The 27,409-nt window shown below is 41.3% G+C and overlaps 1 protein-coding gene across 2 annotated transcripts in view; it reads right to left on the bottom strand.

Annotated features, from left to right (window-relative positions):
• LAMA2 (laminin subunit alpha 2) overlaps positions 1–27,409 on the bottom strand; it is a 580,166-nt gene that overhangs the window by 115,541 nt on the left and 437,216 nt on the right. For both annotated transcript variants that reach the window (XR_012002712.1, XM_072764558.1), the window contains 3 exons: positions 10,423–10,534; positions 5,169–5,331; positions 3,652–3,862 (listed from right to left, as the gene is read on the bottom strand). Coding sequence is in view for 1 of the 2 variants with exons in the window: in XM_072764558.1 (XP_072620659.1) it covers positions 3,652–3,862; positions 5,169–5,331; positions 10,423–10,534 (486 nt within the window). In the remaining variant the exon portion in view is untranslated. The remainder of the gene's footprint in view (positions 1–3,651; positions 3,863–5,168; positions 5,332–10,422; positions 10,535–27,409) is intronic.

Genomic DNA, 27,409 nt, shown 5'->3' on the forward strand with positions numbered 1-27,409 from the left:
GGAGCCCTCGCCCCAGGGCTGTGCTCAGGGCCTAGGTGATGCTCCGGGGCCAGCATTCTGGGCGCACATCTGCTCAGTGGCCGGAGGGAGCCTGGCTGCGCTGACGTCCTGGAAGATCACCTTGCCCTCCCGAGCCCTGTGCCTGGGCTCTCGCAACTGTCACTCCCCTCATCCCTGCTATCAGGCTGTCCTTTTGGGGTGTCTAGCTGACGCTCCCAGCCCACACTCACCTGCGACAGGTCAAACTGCCTCAACTGAGGCCTGCGAGGCCAGGAATCATTCCTGTGGGGCCCAGACACGTGGGTGGCCCACCACCCGGGGCTGTCACATTGAACACTCCCCGCTGTCCCCTCCCCTCCCAGGCCCCTGTGCTCCGTCCTAACACAGAATGAGTCCTCGAGCTCCTGAGAGCCGCTCACAGACCCCCCACAATGTGACTGTGATCCACGACTCCACTATTTCAACTGTTAAGGGTGGTTTTCGGGGTAAGGCCCGAAGTCCTCACCTGGATCTCAGGATGCACCAGGATGCACCACGCCTGTCTTCTGCCCCCACAACCCCTCGCCTTCCCTTCCCATGCGCTCTGCACTCCAATCCTACCAAACCGCTGCATTTCCCCTCAAATGCCTGGCATTGGCTTTTTTTCCACCTCCGTGTCTCTGCATGTGGTTTTCCCTATTTCTGGGATATTCTTTCTTTTCTACTTTGAGTGACTGGTTCTCATCACGCAGGACTCAGCACCCTTCTCATGTCCACTGGGAAGCCCTCCTCAACCCAGGGGTGATTTGGATGCCTCTCCTTTGGAGCTCCATGATGATTACCCTAGGACACAGAGTGACTTAGTTCTGTGTCCCTCCCACTAAGGACAAGTCACTTGAAGTCATAAGAGATGCTGTTTTCTTCTTTATGCCAGTGCTTCTCAAACTGAAGGCCACATCTGAATCACCGGAGGGATTTTTAAAACACACGTTACTGGGCTCCACTTCCAGTTTCTGAGTTGATAGGTTTGGGGCAGGCCTCAAGAGTTTGCATTTTTTTTTTTTAAACAAGTTCCTAGTCGGTGCTTGCGTTGCTGTTCCAAGGACCGCACCATGAGGACCAGGGTCTGAGACAATCAATTTTTTGTGTTTGTGCACATTTCTTGAACTTAGTAGGGGCTCGGTAAGTGTTTTTAATAAAAAATATATCTTCGTCTCCCTAAAATAAACGAGTGACACTTGACTCGGTCCTCAGGGTAGCACCTTCCTTGTGAGCACAGGCCAGTGCAGTCACCTATTTAAAATCCATCGGATCAAATAAATAAATAAATAAATAAGTAAAATCCATCGGATCCATCTGATTGAATAATGAGCCGTAGCCCTGGCTCTCGAACCAGCATGCACGTGGGAGCACCCTCAGGGGAGCTTTAGAATGTGGCCCCTGGGCTGCAGCTGGGATCAGCAGCCTGACACTCCGGGGAGGAGCTCAGGGAACCAGCCTTTGGCTGGGTTGGTGGGTGTAGCAGGATCCTGGGATCAGCCTAGGCAGCCCCGGCCACCAGGTGAGCTGTGCCTTGCTCCTGTTAGTTGCCTCGGTGCATCGATTTCTTGCAGTGAGCGTTGAACAAGCCTGTAGTTAGCGTGACACATAAAGCAAAAATGCCGAAGGGACCGCATAGAATGGCAATGTGACCACGTGAGCTCCAGGCCTGTCCGGGCTGCCCAGAGGATGGCTCCTGGATTTAGACATCACTGGAAGGAAGGAGCCACGAAAGGGCCACTTCCTGCGCCCCTAGAACTCTTCCTTAAATACTTCCCGAATGCTTATTATGCTGTCCTTCCACACAGGTGATTTTAATTTTTTAAACTGTTGCCATAAAACGGAGAGGCGCCCCCCAGGGAAGGCACGCCACAAGTGTCACCCAGAAGATGAATTATATGTGGGCGCTGGGGAGGTGACGGGTGGCACTTGCTGCAATCCTGCCAGCACATGCGTAGATGCCAAACTGGTTAAGACGAGATCCCTCAGTTGAGAGAAAAGGGGGCTCCTCAACCTCCCATCACAGCGACAGGGACAAATGCGGGGAGCCAGCAGCGGAGCCCAGCCGAGCCCCAGGCGCCCTGCGAAGCAAACGTGATCATCTCTGCTTCCCAAAGCCAACCCTGCCGTAGCCAACCTGATAGCTCTCGGGGTGCAAGCTGGAGAAGACGGAGCCTCGGGGTGGGGTCCCCAGATTACAATTCGGGGACACTCTTGAGTCTTTCTTCATGTTGTTGCCTCTGATTATCCTGGATCTGTGGCAGATAAATCCCAAGAGGGGGACCACAAGAAAAATACTTAAAGAAATTAATTCCTTGGGGCGCCTGGTGGCTCCGTGGTGGAGCGTCTGCCTTTAGCTCTGGTCATGACCCCGGGGTGCTGGGATCGAGTCCACATCGGGGGCCCCTGCTCAGCAGGCAGTCTTCTCCTCACTCTCCCTCTGCCCACCTGCTCCCCCCAAGCTCGTGCTCTCTCTCTCTCTTGCTCTATCTCAAATGAATAAATAAAATCTTTAAAAAATTTAACCCCTCCTGTTATTTTTTAATCTAAGGAAAATGGAAAGAAATGAACAGAGGAAAAGAAATCCAGATTTGTTGTCTTCAGCTGCCATTCCACACACATTTCCAGAGGCACAATACAGGCCAGAGGCTGTTCATCTACAGCCAAAGGTGACATTGTACAGCAGAAGCGACAGAGGGCGGCTTCCCTCTTCAGATCTGTTGGAGTCAAATACTCTGCAAACAGCAAAGGGAGGTGTGTTTCTGGGGAGAAACTGCTGCTGTTGTTTAAATACCAAATACAGGTTATACCGTCCTACGTGCTGAATTTACTCTTGGGGAAAGCGCTCAGTTTGTCCCGTTAAGTATTAAGGAAAGAAACGAAGGAAGGAAAGAAGAAAAAGGGAGGGATGGGGGAGGAGGGAAGGGAAAGAAGAATCCATGCTAGTGCTGGCTCGTCAGCTGTCTGCAAAAGGCAAAGGCTGCCCATCATTTCTGTAGGATAGAATTATCTCTTGTCTGTGAGGAGAAAGAGGGAAAAATGACTGAGACTTGATCCGTTCACGACAGTCTCTTTAAAATACCATTTGCACAGAACACACTGCAGAGGAAAAGAGAACCCAAATCTCCTCAAGCCCTGGACTCTCAAGGTGCCAGATTCCATTAGGAAATGCTCGGCCCTCTCGTGACCTGTGGCAGCTACGTGCCTAAACAATGGTGATGGGTTACAGGGTCGTAGGAGGTCAGGACTCAGAGGTGGCACGGAGGTGCTTGGCATAAAACTGCACTCATTCCGTAGTTTGAAGATTAAGGCTCAGAGACGTCCGTTGACTTGCTCAAGATGTGTTTCTAGAAGGTGACACAGTTGTCATTAAGATCAAGGTCCCTTGACTCCCATTGTGTCCCCTTAGAATCTTCGATATTGTGTAATCTAAAGTTTATCTGATTCTATGGCAATGGTCATTGATTTTTTTTTTTTTTTTTAAGGACCAAACGCCCTGTTCTACGTTTTAGAAGGCTCCTTTCAGAGTTGTTCTTGATTTGGACACACATCAACTCGACTCATGCAGCCATGTTCAACCCCTAACCCACCACCCTGTCCCTAGAGATTCAGACGAGAATCTCTACGACTCACTTCTAAAGCGGTCATGTTTTTCTGGTTTACTGCAGACAAGCGATTAGCCTCTCTGATTTTGTCCATGGCTTCTCTCAACAGGTCCCAAGCATCATCAACTTTGTCTTTGTAGTCGGCCAACGTTGCTTGGAGATTCTTCTCCATTTCCTCGTTCTTTCCTCGGGACTCTCCAAATAGCTTCTTCACCTTCTTCAGAAGGCCTTCCGCGGCTCTGCAAGTGATAGTAATAAGCCCTTGTCACTGCCTCATGGTTTATTGGTATTAAACTGTGTTACAAAGAGATGCTAGCATTACAAGAGCGGGAAAATAAGACAATATTTAAAGCAGACTATGTACTAAATCGGGATGAAAACGGATACCCGAAAACTGGCAAGGCCACTTATAATTAATATATTGAAGCACAAAAAATACGCCCATTTATAATGCGTTAGTAATATAGCATTTTCAATTTGGAAAGAGTCATGTTGTTCTCATAACCTGACAGATGAAATAAATTTTACGATTCACTTCACATACCAAAAAAGAAAAGCCCCCCGATTCACCATAGTGATACGTTTTCTCTGTTACTCTGAACATAAGGTATAAACATTGCTATATTCCGTTAGAAATCGTGAAAAGCACTATGTTACTGGCGTGCTAATATAATATCATGATACTGATATATTTTTCTTTCTTCTTTCAGCTGAGTGATCTGGGAGTTTCCTGGGTTTAATTTAGGGTTTTCCTACAGTAATAGTATTCTAAGCCTTTAAGAAAGACAAAACACTTGGAAAATGGTAGTTCTCAAACTAACAGGCATCATGATCCCCTAAACTGCTCGTCAAAACAGATCGCTGGGCCCCAGCCCCACATCTCTCGAGTCAGGAGGTCTGGGGTGGGTTTTAGCAATTTGTATATTTAACAAGATCTCAGGTGATGCTGATATTGTTGGTTTAGCATGTACTATTTAAGTATTAATAGCACCAACACTTTGAAGTTAACTGACTATAAATATAAATATGAGCATCTTTTTTTTTAATTGAGTGTGTAATCACAGAGGTCATTTGCATTAGTAAAATCACAATTGCTCTTCCCAGCCTCAAATTTTCAGCCCTAATTTCAAAGTATGAGGCATTTATTATTTGATGACTCTTCTATTCAGCATCTCCTAAAATGACAAAATGCGCAGAGTGGACTGCTGAATTCATAGCTTTATTCATCCAGAGATATTTTTATTAAAACAACAACAAAAAGCTATTGATGGTTTAGAGGTCCCTAACACAGGCAATTAATAAAGCAAGTCCATTAGCCCCATTATGGAAGGGATAGCACCGAAAAAGATAATTTATCTGATTACTTAAATATAGGCAAAAATATGCTTTTAATCCACTTTAGAGAAGGATAAATCATAACCAAGTGAAAAATATGTAACAAAGTATTTTCTATTCATAAGGGTGAGAAAAATTTTAGAAAAATACAAACAGCCATTTGGAAAGCTCATTTTATTAAATGAAAAAAATAATAAAGCACCGACTTACACCAGCTCATCTTCAGCAACTTCCTTCTGTTTATCTAGATTTCTCCTCCTCAGTTCTGTCATCATCTGGTCAATCTCTTTTTGAAGCGCTTGCAAATTTCTCTCAAAGGCCTTGTCTTGAGTTCCTAGAGTTTCATTTAGTCTTATGGCTTTTTCATTCACAGCTGCGGGGGTAGAACAATTTTTGTAAGTCAGTAGACGCAAGTGCCACATGCAAAAATGGCGCCAAGCATCTGCTCTTCTCCCACCACCTGCCATGGGCGTTCCACTGGGAACAGAGAGCCCGTCAATCTGTAACAAGCAGGGAAAGGTGACATATCCCTCCAACTATATTTCTTTTGGGGGTCACGGTAATTCAAGTATGACGTTTCTGCATTGCAAGGAAGAAAAATGCAAGTAAGGAAATGGCTCAGACCTTCTTCAGGTGAGAGGCAAACCGTGAGGCACATTGCGTAGCCCTCGGGAGATGAAAGCACAAGGTCGGCACTGCTGAGAGACACAATCACCTTCTGAGTCCAGAGCCCGTCGGTGATGAGATCTCTGCAAACAGACCTACCCTCCTACGTCCACGTGGCCTGTATTCATTTGTTTGAGGGAATGAGGCAGGAAGCACTGTCTTGGGATGCGGGTCATAGCTTAAGGCCCAAAGCCACCTTCTAGCAACAACACCCACTGGAAGGGCCTGTGTTTATTGCGCACTGAATAAAGTTTCGGACTGTGCCCTTCAGAATCTTAGGCCTCTCTAGGTGCTTCAGGCATTCACCAGTGATGTCAGTCCTGTCAAGCATCTATTTCATAGGTTAGTGTTCTGGTTTCATTTGGTAAAAGAATCCCATGTCAGATAAAAGTCTGAAAAACTGGGGGGGTTGAAACATTTATGTGGTTCTAGTTTTAGGCCGACTTGTCCCGGAGTGTGTTCTATGGCACATTAATGTAACAGGTTGAAGGGAGGTGTTTTCTCAGACTCTTGTGCACCAAACCCTGACTTCTGGACTATCACCTGGGAACATCCCCAGGATGAGGATTGGCTAAGAAGCATTTTCTACTATTCAACGCTAGATTCTTTTTTTTTTTTTTTTATTGGTGTTCAATTTGCCAACATATAGAATAACACCCAGTGCTCATCCCATTCAACGCTAGATTCTAAGACATCTTTAGGACATAAAGGATACTGAAAATTCACTTCTATTCTCGGAGAAACTGTCCCGATTGGCACTGGCTGGAGCTATTCCAAGGTTAGTAGTCAGGGTCCCTAGAACAGCTGGACAGAGTCTAAACAGAGCAGCCACGACAGGTGTGACATGGCGAGTTTGCACAGCAGTTCTGAGATGTGGTCTAAGCAAGCTGCACTGGTTTCACACCAGGAACTGACTAGAAACGGAGATTCTCAGGTCCTGACCCAGACCTATTGAGTTAAAAATTCTGGGCCCAAGGGGACCAGGAATCTGTGTTTTAACAGGCCCTTGGGGGCTTCATGCTGTATGCTAGAGTTTGAAAATCATGGCTTAGCAGAAGGAATCGGGTTTCAATCTTTAATTTTACACTTTCCAAAATATATCTTTTGAATTCTCTTTTCGTGATTAAGGTATTTAGTTAGAAAACTGCTGCTGTCAACACCTTATTCTAACAGCCATAGTTTAACCTGCAGAACAATTTGAATCAACTCTTTTAAAGAACTAATATGCCCATTCCTAGCCCTGTGGCAGAAATTATTGCTCAGGGGCCATATTCCTAGGAGTTAGTGAGGGTGGCTCTTTCTTGGCCAATACTTAGCCCTCCTACTTTGACATACACCAAAGAACCTTCTCAAAATTCCACCCCCACCGTTGCTAAGTTATCACCTAGGCTGTGGGGTGTTTGTCAAGGAACCACAGTGACCATGGCCTGATGAAGGAAAGCTCCTTGATCCAGCAGACTCTGCAAGAACTATGCCAGAACATGCCAACGATTAAATGTATGGTTTATACTTCTTAGATTTCAGGAAAGGCGGTAGATTTGGTTCCCCTTATGGCACCTCTCCTGCTTTGGCCTGGGTGCACATCTGTATGTTGACTTTGATTAACTGTATTATATAACTAATCCCTGACCTCCTTTGCATTCATAAATCCCACTTCTCAACTTGTCAAAGGTGTATGCTTTTCTTTCATTAAGTGAATATATATATGAGCTTTGACGAGAGATATTTTTTGAAATTTGATGGACGTTAGGTCCTGAGTCTAGGTGGTTGTAAGGGGGTAATGCTGAGAGATGCAGCCTCACTTGTGGTCTCTTCTCAAAACCAAACTTCTGCAGAGAAGAGCTTGCTGGAAAAAGAATGACGTAAGAGAGAGGAAAGGAAAAGAAAGGGATGCCTGGGCCTTTTGGAGCATATGTATCCTTTCTTTTAAATGAAAATAATTATGAAAACAACTAGAAGAAATTATTAAGGCACACACCAGCCGCTTTAGCAAAATGATACTGTGTTGAGAAAGCAAGGCATCATTTTAATAGAAGAGATGTGATTGCTCTTCTGCTTCTACACTGGAATTTGGAAATTATCTGAATATTTTAAAACTAAAGATGAATGTGTTGTTAAGTCTCTTATTCAAAGGTATCCACTGTGGGTTCAGTACATCTTCAATAGGATTGAGGATAATTGTAACATTAATATATCTCTTAAACTTACTTATATATTTCTACTTTATTTCAAAGGGAATTTTAAGTAGTTTTGAAATATCTTTAAAATAAGATAAAATTAACATAAAAGGAGATGGACTAAAGATAAAAAATAATATAAATCAGAAGACATATTAATAGGCGGTATCTCAGTAGCCAGAGCATAGCAGCAGATAAAAAAGGGATACCTAAGTGCACAGTATCTGTGACATATAAATACATTAATTCCTCAGGAGAAACAAAGTTGTTTTTCCTACTGAGCTTAAAAAAAAATATATTCTCTGATGGGTAAATTCATCATGAATGACAAATACTACTGTGACCTGAGAAATAGGAAAGAAGGTGTCTAGCATTTATTAAGTCCTAATATATGTTGGTACATATGCTAATACATCATATATATACATACACACATGTATATCTATATGGGTTGTTTTATATATATATACACACACACACATGTTTATATATATTCAGTCATTAATTCTAATAGTTCATGGAATAAAATATAGCATATTTGTGATCTAATCAGAAGTCACAGCCAAGTAGATTTTAAAACTTAATAGTGAGTTAAGAATGCCTTGGATTTACAAAAAAAAAAAAAAATGCCTTGGATTAAGAGACTTTGATTATGCAGGAAGAGACCACGACTTAGGATGGAAGATGGGGAGTAAGGTGCTGCATCTCCCTAAAAATAAAACTGAAATAGACAAATGCCGGGCTAACACATGTACTTTTCCCACAGCAATTTATTGTCACTAATAAAACTAAAAGTACTGATATTATCCCCAATTGGTGTAATTATAAGAGACAAAATGGGTGTGGATATATGACCTACTTAAGGCTTTTGGTGAATTTCCTTTACTTTAAAAAAAAGAAAAATCTCCTGAACCGCCAAGACTTGCAGTACCATATAAATGTCTCAGTCAGGATTCGGTTTACCTCTTGCATATTCCAATTTAAACATTCAGGAAATTTCGATAGTTGGACCAGTTTTGTCAAAGTTCTTTTCTAAAGGGCTGTGCTTATTGTGCTCGTGGTCATTTACATTAGTACGTGCTGGAAGAAGGGAGGAGGGTGCACATTTCTCCCACGTATGGGAGCACAGCTACCCCACGGGGTTCTTCATGTGAATCAGCAAAGCGCTGTCCCGTCTGGACAGACACAACCAGACTGCCTGCCTGATGCACAGCTTAGGGAATGGGCGACCCCTCAGATGGATGGACAGTGGGTGATGAGCAAACCTGGCCTAGATCTCATTTCCACCTGCCCCTGCTGGTGCCTTTGCACAGCCCGAGTGGTGGGCACAACGCAGAGGAAACAAATGAGCAGGGCTGATGTTGGAGCCTATTGAAACCATGTACGAGCATTTATTCTTATGCATGAATGTTTGATTGAAATGATTTCAAAATAAGCTTCCAGGATAGGCTGTAAGCATTGACAGGCCTTCATGGATCCAGGCAGAGGGAAACTGTCTCACTTGCAATGGGATTTGTTTTTTATATGTGTGGGGTGGAAGGACTGCGGGATGGAGAACACCTCAAGTTACATTAACGGAAAATAAAACCAGGGAAAGCGCAAAAACTCCAGTGAGCAGAGGATAAACCATAATGAGTTAATCACGAATTTTCTGGTAGGTGTAACTTCTGTTTCAGATCCTGACATGTTTTGCTTCAGATTAAAACTCTGTTGTTCCTTGCAGCGGGGAAATCTTTGGGAGTCTCTGTCTCTTCTTGGCCAGGGATTCCTAAGAATTCCCTGTTAGGATCTGCCTTGAACGTTATCTCATGTTCTGATTTATTTGGCTATATTTCTAAGTAAAATATCTAAAATACATAGCACTGTACAGCAATAAAAATATTTTATTTTCAAAAGAAAAAAACCCAAAGCATTTTTCTTACTTTCTAAACATGTGTGTATGTTTCTTGTATAATAATAGATACTTAAGATCTTGGGTTTTGTTGTTGTTGCTATTTTCCGTGTTTCCTATAAGAGTTCTTAACCTGTGGTTTAGCCCCCAAATGGCTTCCACTTTGATTCTCAGTCAGGATTGGTAGATGCCAAGAACTAATTCCTAGAGAATTAGGAACTAAATGCAGTGAAGCCTCTGGTAAGATAGCAAATCCAAACCGCAAGCAACAGATGTTCATTAAAAACAGCACCAAGTATTTTAAAAGCCATTTTGAGAAATTAAAGTGCTGCTTTAATGTACTGAGCAGAATGATAACATTAGCTTTAAAAAAATTAACAATTTTTGGAATAATTTTGAATACAAACAATGGCAAGGCATAAGTTGCCCATTAGTTTAATCATAATAGCCATTCCTCAAAAATGAAAGCATTCCTAAGGAACTGTACTCAATTTACTACGACTCTGCCCCCATAATTCCTAATTCATGGACTGTGGCCCCTAATTTAACACTGTAGACTGTAGATGCTCAGCAGAGAATGCCCTTGAATATCCCAACCAAAATACTTTTCAAAACCCGACCCTCAGGTTGAGAAATGTCATTTCTTACTAGAGAAATTCCAATCCTGTGTAATCCCTTTTTCTATTTTTCTGGTGGGAGACATAATGATTAAATTAAATGATTCTAATACCTTCTGCATCCTGGGCAAGCTCCTTAATGAATTCTCCTAAGGAGTCTGCTCTCCTGTTGGTCCTCTCAGCATCCTGTCCAGTTTGCTCGCCATCTGCTGTCACTTTGGTAGCCTAATGATCCAAACGCAGGAAAAGCATAATTAATTGAGATGATGAAGCTACAGCTAGATAAGCTCCCACTGGCTACATTTTCTTTCAAATATAACTCTGAGCCAAAGGCAATCGATGAATTATTGATCAGATATACTGGAAATGACACCCCGTGCTCAAGTATACAATTAAACTTTATTACTTCTTCCATTAAATGGAAATCAGAGAGCTGTATTTGGTCTTTTTAAAACCCTTGCTATATGCAATGACATAGAAGAAGTGATAAAACACAATTATTTTTGAAGTATCTTTAAGGCACAGTTGCCAAAAGTCTTTAATGGATTCTCCGGCTTCCACATGTTACAGTTTTGTCCATATTTTATTTACTGAAAAAGTGTGGAGCAGAGCAATGATCTCCTGAGGAGGCTCAGGCCGTCTGTCTCAATAAGCTTGATCCTATAGATGCAGTCTAGATCAATACGTTAATTAAAGAAACAAAGAGGGAGAAATGCTTAGCTACTCAGTAGTAAATGCTTGTTTTATAACACTCTAAAGATGCCAGTAAAACGTTAAAGAAGAAGAAATGCTAACTTTCCCCATATGTCATCACCAGAAAAGACGGCTGTTAATCATAGTACCATCCATCACCATCAGCAAAACAGAACGCCACAAATAGCCTCACCTCCCAAAGAATATCCCCGTACATGTGTACCTTCTTTCGCAGTGAAGGTGCCACGTGACACAAAGGGATCCACTTAATGTGTCCATAGGGAAGACATGCTGTATTTAGGCAAGTAAAAATGGCAGAGGAGACATTCAAAGTTTCCTAAAAGATACTCTAAGGTTTAGAGTACCTTGAAATAGGTTTATAGTTCATTTTTCTATGCATATGCATATGCTAATAAATATCACTTCTTTTTTTACTAAAAAGATAGGGCTAATCTAATTACAGATAATGAATCAAAGAATTGCAAACTGCCTTAAAATAATTTGAAAAAGGTCCAAATTGGCAGAGTATTAATGCTCTATAATCTTGTACCAGAGTGTTTGCATTGTAGACATGCCCAGAGATTCTATTTTTTTTTTCACATAAGTGGATTTTAAGTAGAAATTAAAATAGAACTAAATGTCTGGGCAATACAGAACATGGCAAGAGATGCTATAGAAATTATGCTGCATTTTGTGTTTCCCAGGGTGCAGTACAAGGGTTAAGTCATGACTGTTTTCAAGGGTTTACCTAAAAGGTAAGAATATAAGGTCCAACTATCATCGACTAATGTCTCAACTTGTGAGTGTTACATCAAAAACAGAAGGATGAAAGGATAAGATCCACTAGAAGTCAAAAAATCCCTCTTTGCAGTGTGTGGTAAATAGACATAATTATCCGGAGGGTGCCAATCAATAGGTCATGTGACCTTTTACACATACACACCACATGCATATACACATGCATGTAGCTTTTTTTTTATTTTTTCACATAGCTTTTTAAATGTTACTTTGGCATCACTAAAGTCAGCTGCTTAAGATGTTGGCCTTCGACTCTGCCACAGATGTTTGTCTGGCCTGGACTTGACTGGACTCTATAATCTCACTCCTATTTTCACCATCACAGACGATACTAAGGGACTTCATCCACGTTACGGTTAGTTTCAATATCTTAATGAGTCATGAATTAGCAGCACTGCATTACCACACAGAAGCTGCACGTTATGATTCAAACTTAAAATTTATTCTTTGCTTTATCAACCCTTATCTATATTACTAATTTATCAACACCTTATCAATTATATTCCTAAAAGATCGTATCTTACATATTCACGCCATGAAGGCTACCAATTCTGGTTCACAGCTGCAAGCATCTAATTTTTTAAAATAAATGTGTATTGATACCCCGTCTCCTTTAAATTCTGGATGGTCACAATCCCACCGGCTGCCTTTCATTCTTCTTCCTTAATTAATTTATACAACAATGTGTAAAGTGTCATCATCAACAAACTGGGTATGGATTATATGAGTACTTCAATGGTTGGATGCGAAGAATTCTCCATGACCCATGGTAAGAACCAAGCTGAAAGAATGATCACTAAGGCCCTACGCAGTCAGCCTCCCTGGAGTCCGTGTGGTGCGTGAACTAGGCCAACCTCTTTCCTCCTTAGGCCCTTCTCGGATCCTGCTGCCTTTGCCTGGAATGAACTTCTCCTCTGTCCTTTCAGATCCTCATCGTCTGTCATCTTTCAGCATCAGTGTCCCCTCTGGGTGTGGCCATTTCTAGGCCACTTTCCATGGAACATTTTCATCATAGTTACCATGCCTTTTAGAATTACTTATGGCTCCCCTACTTATTGGCTACCTTCCTGGAGGAAGGGTAAGCTGTCAGAGAGCAGGAACTGGGCCTGTTTTGCTCATCACTTAATAACCAGCTCCTGGTGTGATGCTAACTGATAGCAAGTATTGGATGAACAATCAATAAATGATTAAGCAATTACCTAACAAATCTTGCCAACTTTTTTTTTTTTTACCATTCTGTCTCTTTTTCTACAAACACTCTCAAAAAGAGCTTTTGTTTGTACTACTGCAACTCCTCTCCAATTATCCAAAATAAATGCAGCCTTAAACAGTCAGTACCCACTTGACCTTCTCTGTGAAGTCCTCCCTGACTATTTTGGCTTAGGCTCTTTTTTTTTTCTTCTCCTTTCCTTTTCTTTCTTTCTTATTCAAATTTTTCTTTTAATATACTGTGAGATACCTTGATTGTATCTTCTCCAAAATACTCTCCCCCCTGCATCTTCCAACTCTTCCAAAAGAGTTCTCTAGTTTTCCTAACGCAACAAGAGATTCTGGACTATACTTCTGTCCTCTTTTTGAAAGTAATATCCTCCCACTGACACCAATGGTCACACATTCTCATCTAATAAGGAAATGTATTTATAAACATCAGAAACCCAGTTCTGAAACATTTGCATTAATTCTGAACGGATTCAGCATTTTCTGGCTTGAAAGAAAAGCAGCAGTTTGAACTTGTGACTTGTTGATAAACCCATTTCTGCTGAGGGGAAAGGAAGGGAAGGAGAGCAGATGCTGCATTTCCCCGCCGCCCCAAGTGCTACACTTCACAAAGGGATGCATCCAAGCAGACATGCAATGGTGACTTTAAAACTGTTACCGCAATACAACGATGAAGTAGACAGTAACTGGACACTGACCAGTTTTTTTTTCCCCCAAACTAAAAAACATAACCAGGAAGATAACTGCCTGTTTTCGCGCAGTTCTTCCGATCATGTTGGATCAATCTCACATTCAATGATCAAAACATTTTCAAATAGGATTTTCATTTTAAGATGTTCCCCTTCCCCTGCCCCTCCCCCTCCCCCAGGTATTTAGCTTGAAAGAATGGGCTTTCTTATCCATTTTATACATATTTCAATCAGCAATAGTAACTGTCAATAATTTGGCATTTCTGTTTACGGTTGCTCCAATTGTTTTTCCAATTCCACAAAGCCATTATTCCGTGTTGCCATAGAACAGAGACGGTGGATTCCAGGTAACAGAGTTTTTTTTTTTTCCCCCTTTTTGATCTATTTTAGAAAGAGAAAGTGCAAGAGACAGAGAGCCCGTGGGGTGCGGAGCAGGCAGAGGGAGAGGCTCTCAGGGGTCCCTCCAAGGGCCTTGATCTCACAACCCATGAGATCATGATCTGAGCTGAAACCAAGACCTGGACCTTTAACCGAGCCACCTAGACACCTCACAAAGATTCCTTCTGAAATCAGTGTTGGGTTAGATGTGAAGCAGGTCATGACACTAAATGTTTGGATTCAATAGACTAAAAATATGTGAAAGCTAGGAAATGTTACTCGTGTTTCATAGGAGAAATAACGATCTGAACAATCCAATTTTTGGTTGTATAATATCGTACACACCGGGTGGACCTGCTGCAGCATCGCCGCCCCGTCCAGGTGCACACGCACCTGCACCTGCATCCCATGCTGACCTGCCCGGTGCGCGCAGCCCAGCCGAGCACCGCTCGATGCACGCGGGGGCCTAACCGTGGTGCCCGGGGGGAGGGGCTCTAACCTTGGTTCCGTGAGGGTACTAACTGTGGTGTGGGGAGGGCTAACTGTGGGGGGCGGTTGCTAACCTTGGTGCCATGGGGGGGGCTAACCATGGTGCCGGGTGGGGGGCTAACCTTGGTGCCATGGGGGGGCTAACCGTGGTGTGTGTGTGTGCTAACCGTGATGCCATGGCAGGATCTGATTGCCGGGTGTAGCTGCCGCTGTGCTGCGATGGCTTTAGGCTTTGCCACCACGAGGTTCCTCAACACTTACACATTGTTTTATAGCAAGATGGGCACTGAGGGCTTTTCTGAATGAATATATTTTTGACCCGCTACAGCAAGAACCTGTTTCCCCTTTCCTGATTCAACCTTGTCTTATGGAGCTTTCCCTGACCTGCAGGGGTCCACGTCAATCTTGAGGTCCTGATGCTGGAGGGTCTTCAGGGTGATCTGGATGGGACCTTTTCTTGGATTTTCAAAACCAACTGTCATTATTACCGCCATTTGTGACTATGTTGGGTAGTTACTTTGTGAGGTGTTTGGATATCTATCTAATCTCTGTCTGTGGGGCTGAGGCTCTAAGTCATTTCATTTCTGATTTTACTCCTCGGGGTGCCGGGCATGGGAGACATTGAGTGATTAGCTAACACAATAATAAGCCAACTACAAATCCCTTGAAGTTCCAAAGCCCGTTGGAGGAACCAAAAAGGATCTTTCTGTATGCCTTCCCAGCACCTTTCAAGCTGGCCTCGTGCCAGGTGCTGTGCTTGCCAGTGAATGTGGATGGCTGGGCAGTTCCTGGGCATTTTTCAGAGCCTAACTGGAAGCCCGCGCTCAAGAGCTGCCGCTGATGCTTAGGAGGGGAGCTGGGCAGAGGACCCCGCTGTCCCAACAACCACCATCCCAACCACGCTGCATTCTTGTCACTGGCCTCGGTAGTAGAAACCTGCCATTAGCGGGGGAGGGGCAAGATGGTGGAGGAGTAAGGTCCCCAAGTCACCTGTCCCTATCAACTTACCTAGATAACTTTCAAATCATCCTGAAAACTTACGAATTCGACCTGAGATTTAAAGAGAGAAGCTGGAATGCTACAGAGAGAAGAGTTTGCGCTTCTAACAAGTACAACTTATTTTTAGCCATTCTGCACTGAACAAAATGACTAGAAAGTAGAACTCACTACAAAGGAAAGAATCCAAAACAGTACTCTCTGCCACAGAGTTACAAAATTTGGATTACAATTCAATGTCTGAAAGCCAATTCAGAAGCACAACTATAAAGCTACTGGTGGCTCTGGAAAAGAGCATAAAGGACTCTAGAGACTTTGTTACTGCAGAATCTAGATCTAATAGGCCGAAATTAAAAATCAATTAAATGAGATGCAATCCAAACTGGAGGTCCTAACGACGAGGGTTAATGAGGTGGAAGAAAATGTGAGTGACATAGATGACAAGTTGATGGCAAGGAAGGAAGCTGAGGAAAAAAGAGAGAAACAATGAAAAGACCATGAGGAAAGGTTAAGGGAAATAAATGACACCCTCAGGAGGAAAAATCTACATTTAACTGGGGTTCCAGAGGGCGCCGAGAGGGACAGAGGACCAGAAAGTGTATTTGAACAAATCATAGCTGAGAACTTCCCTAATTTGGGGAGGCAAACAGGCATTCAGATCCAGGATATAGAGAGATCGCCCCCCCCAAAATCAATAAAAACCGTTCAACACCTCAACATTTAATAGTGAAACTTGCAAATTCCTAAGATAAAGAGAAAATCCCTAAAGCAGCAAGAGAAAAGAGATCCCTAACTTATATGGGGAGAAATATCAGATTAACAGCAGACCCATCCACAGAGACCTGGCAGGCCAGAAGGGGCAGCAGGATATATTCAGGGTCTGAAGTGAGAAGAACATGCAGCCAATAATACTTTATCCAGCAAGGCTCTCATTCAGAATAGAAGGAGAGATAAAGAGTTTCCAAGATAGGCAGAAACTGAAACAATATGTGACCACCAAACCAGCTCTGCAAGAAATATTAAGGGGGACCCTGTAAAAGAAAGAGGAAGCCCAAAGAAACAATTCACAAAGACAGGGACTGAATAGGTATTACGATGACACTAAACTCATATCTTTCAATACTTACTCTGAATGTGAATGGGCTTAATGATCCCATCAAAAGGCGCAGGGTTTCAGATTGGATGAAAAAGCAAGACTCATCTATTTGCTGTCTACAAGAGACTCATTTGAGACCTAAGGACACCTACAGCCTGAAAATGAAAGGTTGGAGAATGATTTATCCTTCAAATGGTCCTCAAAAGAAAGCAGGGGTGACAATCCTCAGATCAGATAAATTAAAGTTTATCCCAAAGACTGTAGTAAGAGATGAAGAGGGACACTATATATCATACTTAAAGGGTCTGTCCAATAAGAGGACCTAACAATCATGAATATTTATGCCCCGAATGTGGGAGCTGCCAAGTATATCAATCAATTAATAACCAAAGTAAAAAGATACTTGGATAATAATACACTAATACTGGGAGACTTCAACACAACATTTTCTGCAAATGACAGATTTTCTAAGCACAACATCTCCAAAGAGACAAGAACTTTAAATGATACACTGGACCAGATGGATTTCACAGATATTTACAGAACTTTACATCCAAATGCAACTGAATATACATTATTCTCAAGTGCATGTGGAACTTTCTCCAGAATAGACCAGGTACTGGGTCACAAATGAAGTCTCAACTGATACCAAAAGACTGGGATTGTCCCCTGCATATTTTCAGACCATAATGCTTTGAAACTTAAACTCAATCATAAGAAGAAATTTGGAAGAAACTCAAACATGTGGAGGTAAAAGAGCATCCTGCTAATTTCCTCAACCAGGAAATTAGAGAAGAATTATAAAGATTCATGGAAACTAATGAGAATGGAGATAAAACCATTCAAAATATTTGGGATACAGCAAAAGCAGTCCAAAGAGGGAAATACATCGCAATACAAGCATCCCTCAAAAAAATGGAAAAAGCTCAAATACACAAGTTAACCTTGCACCTAAAGGAACTGGAGAAAGAACAGCAAATAAAACCTACACCACACAGAAGAGAGTTAATAAAGATTCGAGCAGAACTCAATGAAATAGAGACCAGAAGAACTGTAGAACAGATCAACAAAACCAGGAGTTGGTTCTTTGAAAGAATTAATAAGATAGATAAACCATTAGCGAGCCTTATTAAAAACAAAAGAGAAAAGACTCCAATAAAATCATGAATGAAAAAGGACAGATCACAACTAATACCAAGAAAATACAAACACAATTTTTAAAACATATTATAAGCAGCTATACGCCAATAAATTAGGCAACCTAGAAGAAATTGATGCATTTTTGGAAAACCACAAACTACCAAAACTGGAGCAGGAAGAAATAGAAAACCTGAACAGGCCGATAACCAGGGAGGAAATTGAAGCAGTCATCAAAAATCTCCCAAGACACAAAAGTCCAGGGCCAGATGGCTTCCCAGGGAAATTATATCACACGTTTAAAGAAGAAACAATACCTATTCTACTAAAACTGTTCCAAAAGATAGAAAGGGATGGAATACTTCCAAACTCGTTCTATGAGGCCAGCATCACTTTAATTCCTAAAATGAGGCAAAGACCATACCAAAAAGGAGAATTATAGACCAATATCCCTGATGAACACAGATGCAAAAATTCTCACCAAGATACTAACCAACAGGATCCAACAATACATTAAAAAGATCATTCACCATGACCAAGTGGGATTTATTCCCGGGATGCAAGGCTGGTTCAACACTTTAAAAACAATCAACATGATAGATCATATCAACAAGAGAAAAAACAAGAACCATATGATCCTCTCAATAGATGCAGAGAAAGCATTTCACAAAATACAGCATCCATTCCTGATCAAAACTCTTCAGAGTGTAGGGATAGAGGGAACATCCCTCAGCATCTTAAAAGCCATCTACGAAAAGCCCACAGCAAATATCATTCTCAATGGGGAAGCACTGGGAGCCTTTCCCCTAAGATCAGGAACACGACAGGGATGTCCACTCTCACTACTGCTATTCAACATAGTACTGGAAGTCCTAGCCTCAGCAATCAGACAACAGAAAGAAATAAAAGGCATTCAAATTGGCAAAGAAGAAGTCAAACTCTCCCTCTTTGCAGATGACATGATACTCTACATAGAAAACCCAGAAGACTTCACCCCAAGATTGCTAGAACTCATACAGCATACGGCAGTGTGGAGGATGCAAAATCAATGCCCAGAAATCAGTGGCATTTCTCTACACTAACAATGAGACTGAAGAAAGAGAAATTAAGGAGTCAATCCCATTTACAATTGCACCCAAAAGCATAAGATGCCTAGGAATAAGCCTAACCAAAGAGGTAAAGGATCTATACCCTAAAAACTACAGAACACTTCTGAAAGAAATTGAGGAAGACACAAAGAGATGGAAAAATATTCCATGCTCATGGATTGGCTGAATTAATATTGTGAAAATGTCAATGCTACCCAGGGCCATTGACACATTCAGTGCAATCCCTATCAAAATACCATGGACTTTCTTCAGAGAGTTGGAACAAATCATCTTAAGATTTGTGTGGAATCAGAAAAGACCCCAAATAGCCACGGGAATATTGAAAAAGAAAACCATAGCTGGGGGCATCACAATGCCGGATTTCAAGTGTACTACAGAGCTGTGCTCATCAAGACAGTGTGGTACTGGCACAAAAACAGACACATAGATCAATGGAACAGAATAGAGAATCCAGAAATGGGCTCTCAACCCTATGGTCAACTAACCTTTAACAAAGCAGGAAAGACTATCCAATGGAAAAAAGACGGTGCTGGGAAAATTGGACAGCCACGTGCAGAAGAATGAAACTAGACCATTCTCTGACACCAGACACAAAGATAAACTCAAAATGGATGAAAGATCTAAATGTGAGACAAGAATCCATCAAAATCCTAGAGGAGAACACAGGCAACACCCTTCTTAAACTTGGCCACAGCAACTTCTTGCAAGACACATCCATGAAGGCAAGGGAAACAAAAGCAAAAACAAACTATTGGGACATAATAATCAAGATAAAAAGGTTCTGCACAGCAAAAGAAACATTCAACAAGACTAAAAGACAACGTACAGAATGGGAGAAGGTATTTGCAAATGACCTATCAGATGAAGGGCTAGTAGCCAAGATCTATAAATAACTTATTAAACTTAACAGCAAAGAAACAAACAATCCAATCATGAAATGGGCAAAAGACAGGAACAGAAGTCTCACAGAGGAAGACATAGACGTGGCCAACAAGCACATGAGAAAATGCTCCGCATCACTGGCCATCAGGGAAATACAAATCAAAACCACAATGAGATCCCACCTCACACCAGTGAGAATGGGGAAAATTAACAAGATAGGAAATAACACATGTTGGAGAGGATGTGGAGAAAGGGGAACCCTCTGCACTGTGGGTGGGAATGTGAACTGGTGCAGCCACTCTGGAAAACTGTGTGGAGGTTCCTCAAAGAGTTAAAAATAAACCTGCCCTACGCAATTGCAGTGCTGGGGATTTACCCCAAAGATACAGATGCAGTGAAACGCCGGGACACCTGCACCCCGATGCTTATAGCAGCAATGTCCACAATAGCCAATCTGTGGAAGGAGCCTCAGTGTCCACTGACAGATGATGGATAGAGAAGATGTGGTCTATGTATACAGTGGGATATTCCTCAGCCATTAGAAAGGACAAATACCCACCATGTGTTTCGACGTGGATGGAACTGGAGGGTATTATGCTGAGTGAAATAAGTCAGTTGGAGAAGGACAAACATTATATGGTCTCATTCATTTGGGGAATATAAAAAATAGTGAAAGGGGATAAAGAGGAAAGGAAAGAAAATGAGTGAAAATATCAGTGAAGATGACTGAACATGAGAGACTCCTAACTCTGGGAAATGAAAAAGGGCTGTGGAAGGGGAGGTGGGCGGGGGGTGGGGGTAACTGGGTGACGGGCACTGAGGGGGGCACTTGATGGGATGAGTACTGGGTGATATGCTGTATGTTGGCAAATCAAACTCCAATAAAAAATATACAAAAAAAATCACCTACCATTACACGCCAAGTGGCATGCTGGCACAGGAGGGCTGGGGCTGGGAGGAGGCAGTTGGCTTTGGGGCCAGCACAGTGCTTACTGAGGAAGACACCAGCCTTCCCCCGTGGAGACGAGAAGAGCTGCTGCTCCTCTGGACCATTTCCAGAAGAGGAGGAAATGTGAGGTTCCTGGCAAGAAAGGCACGGACTTGTGGTATTGGTGCTCTAAAAGATGGGCTAGTGAGTCAGGCTCAGCTCTACCCTGGGTTAATATGTGTGCTGAGAAGGGCTTCTAATACACCTGTGTCGCATTTACTCTTCCTGCCATAAAGATGCACAGAGGGCATAGTCCCTATTCTGACACTGATGAAAATGAAGGTGTGGGGGTGGTTAAGTGACTTATCTGAACTTACACACACACGGACTTGGGGGAAAAACACAAATTTTCTGTCTCACGGCTTTATATTTTGTCCATATCAAGCACTAATTTAGCTAACATCCGGGAAGACTAGGAAAATACATGGAAAAGCTGAGCATTCTGGGTGGGAGGAGGGACACTGCTTGAGCTCAGGGAGTACTTTAAGTGTATAAACTTTAGGTTTCAGTAAATTAACATATTTAAGAATCCATATCAGAACATCATAGGAACATATTTTTAGAAGTCATGTCTTATTGCACAATAATTAAGTTGAAGAGTCACCCTTGTCAAAACCACCCATGAGAGAGACTCGTGAGGGAAGCCTATGACAAATGCTCTATGAGCTATGGGGAGGGGTGACAGATAGTGGTCTCATGGTAGAAGCGAAATTCATGACACTCCGTTTCACCCGGACAGGCTATCCATAATGTCACAGATGGACGCTAAATACTCCGTGATAGGAGCGAGCTGTCTGATTCAGTTTGGGTCTTCTTGCATTTTATTAAATTACCATTCCATCCCTTAGTCATCTTCCTTCTTATTCACTGTTATCTTGTCCTTTGGGTCTTTGACAAATGTCTTCTCATTTATCCTACTATGTCGTACAATCTTCCTTTCATTCTCTGTCTTTGATTTTCTTATTTTTACATCCTCTAACCTCAGTTCCACAATCTTTCCAGCTTGCCTTTCTAAATGATGCCTTAAGCAGTACCTTGTGTTTCTCTCCTACTTTTATTACCTTTTTTTACATTCAAGTCCACAGAATGTGGTATTTTTTCCCTCTATTTTTCTTCTTCTTTTCTTTTTTTTTTAGAGTATTTATATTAGGCAGCATGCATTACCATTAGGCATGCATTAATTTACCTCTGAACAATGTAGCTGTTACTTTCTTGCTTTAGCTCAAGCAGTTCTCACTGTGCCTCTTGAAATCTGCACATAATTTTCTTGGTGGGATATTACTAGTGTCTTTCATTTTGTGCCTTCTTTATGTTAAAACTAGAATCTAATGGGGCAAATCTAACTAGTGAATAGACAACATTGCTTAGATGCCATCCACTTTTGCATCTGCAGACTTACGTGGTTTTTTGCTAAAATTAAATTTTAGATGGAATCATTTACATGATATTCTCAAGGGTTATCTTCAAAAGCTACCAATTTTGTATATCTAAGTATAAGTGAAATACTCCTCAGACAAACCATTAGACAACACACAAGGAAAGAGAGAGGGAGAAGCCAAGTGGCCCTCTGGTAACAGGTGAGTTCTATGCAATTTCTCCCTAAATATTTCAGGGGTCAGTTTTAAGAATTCCAAACAAAACAAGTATGATGTGTTATGCATTCTCTCTCTTTTAAAATATAATAGCAGAAATAAAAAATATTGGCAACTTAAACCTTTTCAAATTATAAATAGGGTAGACATATAATATTGTTGGCACGGAAATCATTTAAAAACTAGTTTCATAATTTTAGAAACAATTTTTGTTTATTTATTTTTAATATCTTATTTGATTGAGAGAGAGAGAGAGAATGGGGGAGGGGAAGAGAGAGAGGGAGAAGCAGATGCTGAATTGAGCAGGGAGCCCAACAGGGCTCGATCCCAAGACCCTGGGATCATGACTTGAGCCGAATGAAGGCAGACACTTAACTGACTGAACCACCCAGATGCTCCAGAAACAAGTTTTATTTAAGTTTGATTTTAAATAGGCAGTAAAAGACAATACAAATAAAGCTATATTTGATATTTTATATAGTTCAGTTTATTATATAGCTTTCTCAGATAAACATTTAAGAGATGCTTATCAAAGGAAGTAAAACATCCAACTGAATATAATTATAAATATATGCCTGATTTTAGTGTATTTTAGAGACATTAAATATCAATCCTTATTTTGAGTTTTTACACCTGTCATCTAGTTATTCAAATGCTATTATTTAAATTATTCATAGTTGATTAAACAAATATAACTGAAGTATTGTGTGCATGATATTGGTGATACTATGATGAGAAAAAAAAAATTAAGGACATACCCCCTGCCCTTTTGGAGCCTATAGTCTGTTAGAGTAGAGAGGTATTTGTTGAATGATCATGAAAATAAATTTATAATTACAAACTGAAGAATAAGCACAGTGGTATAAAATAGCTATAGGAGGAGTCTCATCACATCTAAAATATCTCTCATAAGGCAGGGTTCCATGAGCTGGGGTTTGAAAGGTGAACTGGGATTAATAGATGTTAACCAAATATAGGAGAATGTGATTTACTTCAAAGGCCAATGAAAATACATGGGCAAGCTCTGTGATGGGGTGAGGTAACTGAAAGGCAGTATGGCCAGAAGCTGTGATGGCAGGAGATGCGGCCAACAAGAGGATGTGAACCTTTAACCCAAGAGCAATGAGAAGTTGGGAGAAAGAGCTTAAGCACTAGGGGGACATCGTCAAATTTGCAATAGCTAAAGTGCTACACTGTAGAGGACAGAGTGGAAGGAAAACAAGAGTAAAAGCAGGGGGAGTAGCTAGAAAGCCAATGTGGTAATTTCAAACTAGTGATTACGGAGATTGAATGAGAGCTGAGGAGTGGAGAGGACATCTAGACAAGAAGCATCTGCTGATGGGTTGAATAAGTGGGAGTACAATGAGGAAGAAAATGGACCAAGGAAAATTTCTAGCTTTCTGGCTTATCTATTCAATGCATCAAGGTCCAGATAACCAGACCATGATGAGTTGAGGGAAAGATGAGACTGCATAGCTAAGCAAGAATCTGACCACAGTGGGAGAGCATCATATGCCATATTGAGTAAAATGGAGAGATGTCGTAGAATTTGAAGGAGAGTGGCATGATCATGTCTGTGATTTGGAGAGTTCACTCTGTCATATGCTTAATAATTGGCTGGAGTTGGATATGGTTTAGGAAGAGAGGTCATAGAAAGAAATGGAATTGGATTGGGTTGAAAATGAAGGTAAAGGGTAACTCATTCATTTTGCGGAAGAAGATTGGCTAAATATTGGAGGACAAATCCCTGAGATCCTCTAAATAGGAAAAAGTATGGGTTTTAAGAGGAAGATGATGAGTTTCATTTGAGATGTCCAATTGGTAGTAGTTAGGTTTCTAGGACTGAAGCAGGAGGATAAAGTCTGTCTTAAAAATATAGATTTTTGAATCATCAATATATGCATGGCAATTAAAGCCCAAAAAAGAACTTACATGTGAGAAGAGATGTAGATTGATGACTGTACCCCAAGGAAACCAACTTTTAATGGATGGGCAGAGTAAGAGGCTGAGAATCAAAGGACAGAGAATTAAGAGAAAAATAGAGGAGAATATATCAAGAAGGAAGGGAGGCTCAAAAATGGCAATTGCTGCTGGGGTTTCAAGTAAATTAAACTTTTCATTGGATTTAATGACCAACTTGTCATTGGTTATCTCCTAGAAATAGCTTTAGTAGCAAGCTGGGAGAGGAAATCTAAATTTCAGTGGAGTGAGAAGTGAATACAGACCTGTCTCCCAGGCTTTCAAAAACTTTGGCTATGAAACAGAAACAGAAGAGGGAGCTAAGAAGAGAGCAGCTATCGAGTAAATGGAGTTGTCATCTAAAAGCATCTCAGTCTTCACACATACTGTAGGACAGTTCAGACATTCTAAATATGATTCCTATGTTCAAGGCACTTATATTCCAAGAGGGAGATCAAATAGCAATAAATCAAAATACACTGAGAGAGATATATTATGTAATATTTTGCCTATGTAATATTTGCGAACTAAGTTACATAAAATACACGTTAAGTGTTAGTTTGGGGAGGAATTGGATTCTCTTTATAAAGGTTGTTAGAGAACTAGTTTGCTCCTGGAAAAAATGAGCATAAAATATATAAGCACTTGAAAGAAAAAGGGCAACACCTACCTCAGCACTGTAGGATGAGGCTCACCAAATGTTTTAAAAAATCTACAGAAGGTGTTAGAGAACAACTGGTCATCTAACAAACCAGAAAGAAAAAAAAAAAAGGAGGATCAAAAAGATTGGCTGTACCAGAGGAAGAACTTTCCAGTAAAAAGGGAGCTGGAACTATCAGGCAACTACAACTCTCAATAGTTTCAGCCATGGCTGACATCCGAATCATCCAAAGAGCTTTTGACAATGGCAGCGGGCTCACTGCACCTCAGGCCAGTTACATCACAGCCTTTGGGAGTGAGACTTGGCCCCAAGTTTAAGGCATGTGGGCTTATGTGGAGTTTAAGGCACTGTCCCTGTAATGCAGCCGTGGAAGTCATGGCTACCGGACTTCTCAGTCTCTGGTGGATTGATACTGGATCTTTCACGGTCCTCAGATAAAGGTGCTGGTGTATACTATTGGATATTTCAGCCATCTCGCCTTCTGGTGATGGCTCTCTCTATATATCAATTCATCTTTTGATTATCATATGGCTTGACCACAGAGGAAGAACTGATCATGTTGACTTGAGTATTGAGGGTCTCCATGGTAGTTATGTTTCTAATTATAAATGTGCTAGAGACAAGATTCATTTATACATGAGGATTTCCATTTCGCCCCCATTCTCACTTCAATGAGGAGATCTTTGCTTTCAGCAGCCTTACTCTCTAGGCTTTTTGTGTTATAAGATCTTTAGAATGCCCAGATAAAAATGGTCTTGGAAAAGGAGTAACTTTACAGTGAAGAATCTGGCAAACATTAACTTAGCCAGGTTATTAAGATAATATGATGTATTGATTGCACGGGTTCTTAATTTGAGGTAATAAAAATGATGAAATGATAAAAATGGTACTTTATCTCTTTGGTATTTCCCACAAAACCCCATAACTCCATATTGATCACAAAAACATGAGACAAACCCCAACTGAGGGATAATCCACAAAATATACGAGCTTGTCACAACTACCAACATCACCAGAAATAAGGACTGTCTAAATCTCAGTCCCTAGCCTAAGAAGACACGATGACGAAGTGTAACTCAGTATCCTGGAATAATATAAAGACCTTACATGAAAACTGAAGAAATCTGAATAAAGTACAGTTTTTGATTAATAATGATGAATCAATGCTGGTTCATTAGCTGTGACAGACATACCATACCAAGAAATTAACAGTAGGGGAAACTAGATATGGAGTATAGAGGAAATCTCTATCATCTTTTAACTTTTCTATAAATCTAAAACTATTCTAAAATAACAAGTTTATTTAAAAAGAGTATTGGAATGAACTGAGATTGGATAATAGACCTACATATAAAATACAAAACTATAAAACACCTAGAAAATAACATAGGAGAAAATCTAGATGACCTTGAATATGGGGACCACTTTTAGATACAACACCAAAGGCATAATCCATGAAAGAAATAATTGATAAGCTGGACTTCATTAAAATAAAAAACTTCTGCATTGTGAAAGACACTGGCAAGGGAAAGAGAAAGCAAGCTACAGATTGGGGAAAAATATTTGCAAAAGACTATCTGATAGAGAGCTATGATCCAAAACATACAAAGACCTCTTAAAGCTCAATAATAAGAGTAACAATGCAAACAAAAAAATGAAAAGACTTGTTCTAGGCCATCCAGGCTACCATAACCAAATACTACATATTAGGTAGCTTATAGCAACTAAAGTTTATTTCTCATAGTTCTGGAGACTGGGACGTGCAAGATCAAGTCCCCAGCAGATTAGGTGCCTGGTGAGGACTCATTGCCTAGTACCATTTTCCACTGTATCCTCATAAGGCAACGAGGGGGAAAAGAATCTCTCTTCTATAGGGGTTCCTTTTAAAGCGGCACTAATTCCATTCCCGAGGGCTCCACACTCATGACCTAATCACTGCTCAAAGTACTCACCTCCTATTATCACCACCCTGGTGGTTAGAATTTCAACATAGGAATTTTGGAGGAGACAAACACTTTGTCCACAGCAAGACCTGAACAGACAGCCCACCGAAGACGATACACGTACAGGTGGCAAATAAGCACAAGAAGATGCTCAGCATCACGTATCATTAGGGAACTATAAATTAAAACAAGGAGATACAACTCCACACACATGAGGGGGGCCAGAATTCAAAACACTGACAACACCAAATGCTCGTGAGGAGCTGGACAACTGGAACTCTTACGCATTGCTGATGAGATGCAAAATGGTACCACCACTTTGGAAGACGGTTTGGTGATTCGTCACAAAACCAAACATACTTTCCTCATATGATCCACCAGTTGAGCTCCTTGGTATTTACAAAAATGAACTGAAAACTTACATACTCAAATGTTTACAGTAGCTTTCTTCATGCTGCCCAAACTTGGAAGC

The sequence above is a fragment of the Vulpes vulpes genome, chromosome 1 (assembly GCF_048418805.1).
Source record: "Vulpes vulpes isolate BD-2025 chromosome 1, VulVul3, whole genome shotgun sequence".
Lineage (NCBI taxonomy): Eukaryota > Metazoa > Chordata > Mammalia > Carnivora > Canidae > Vulpes > Vulpes vulpes.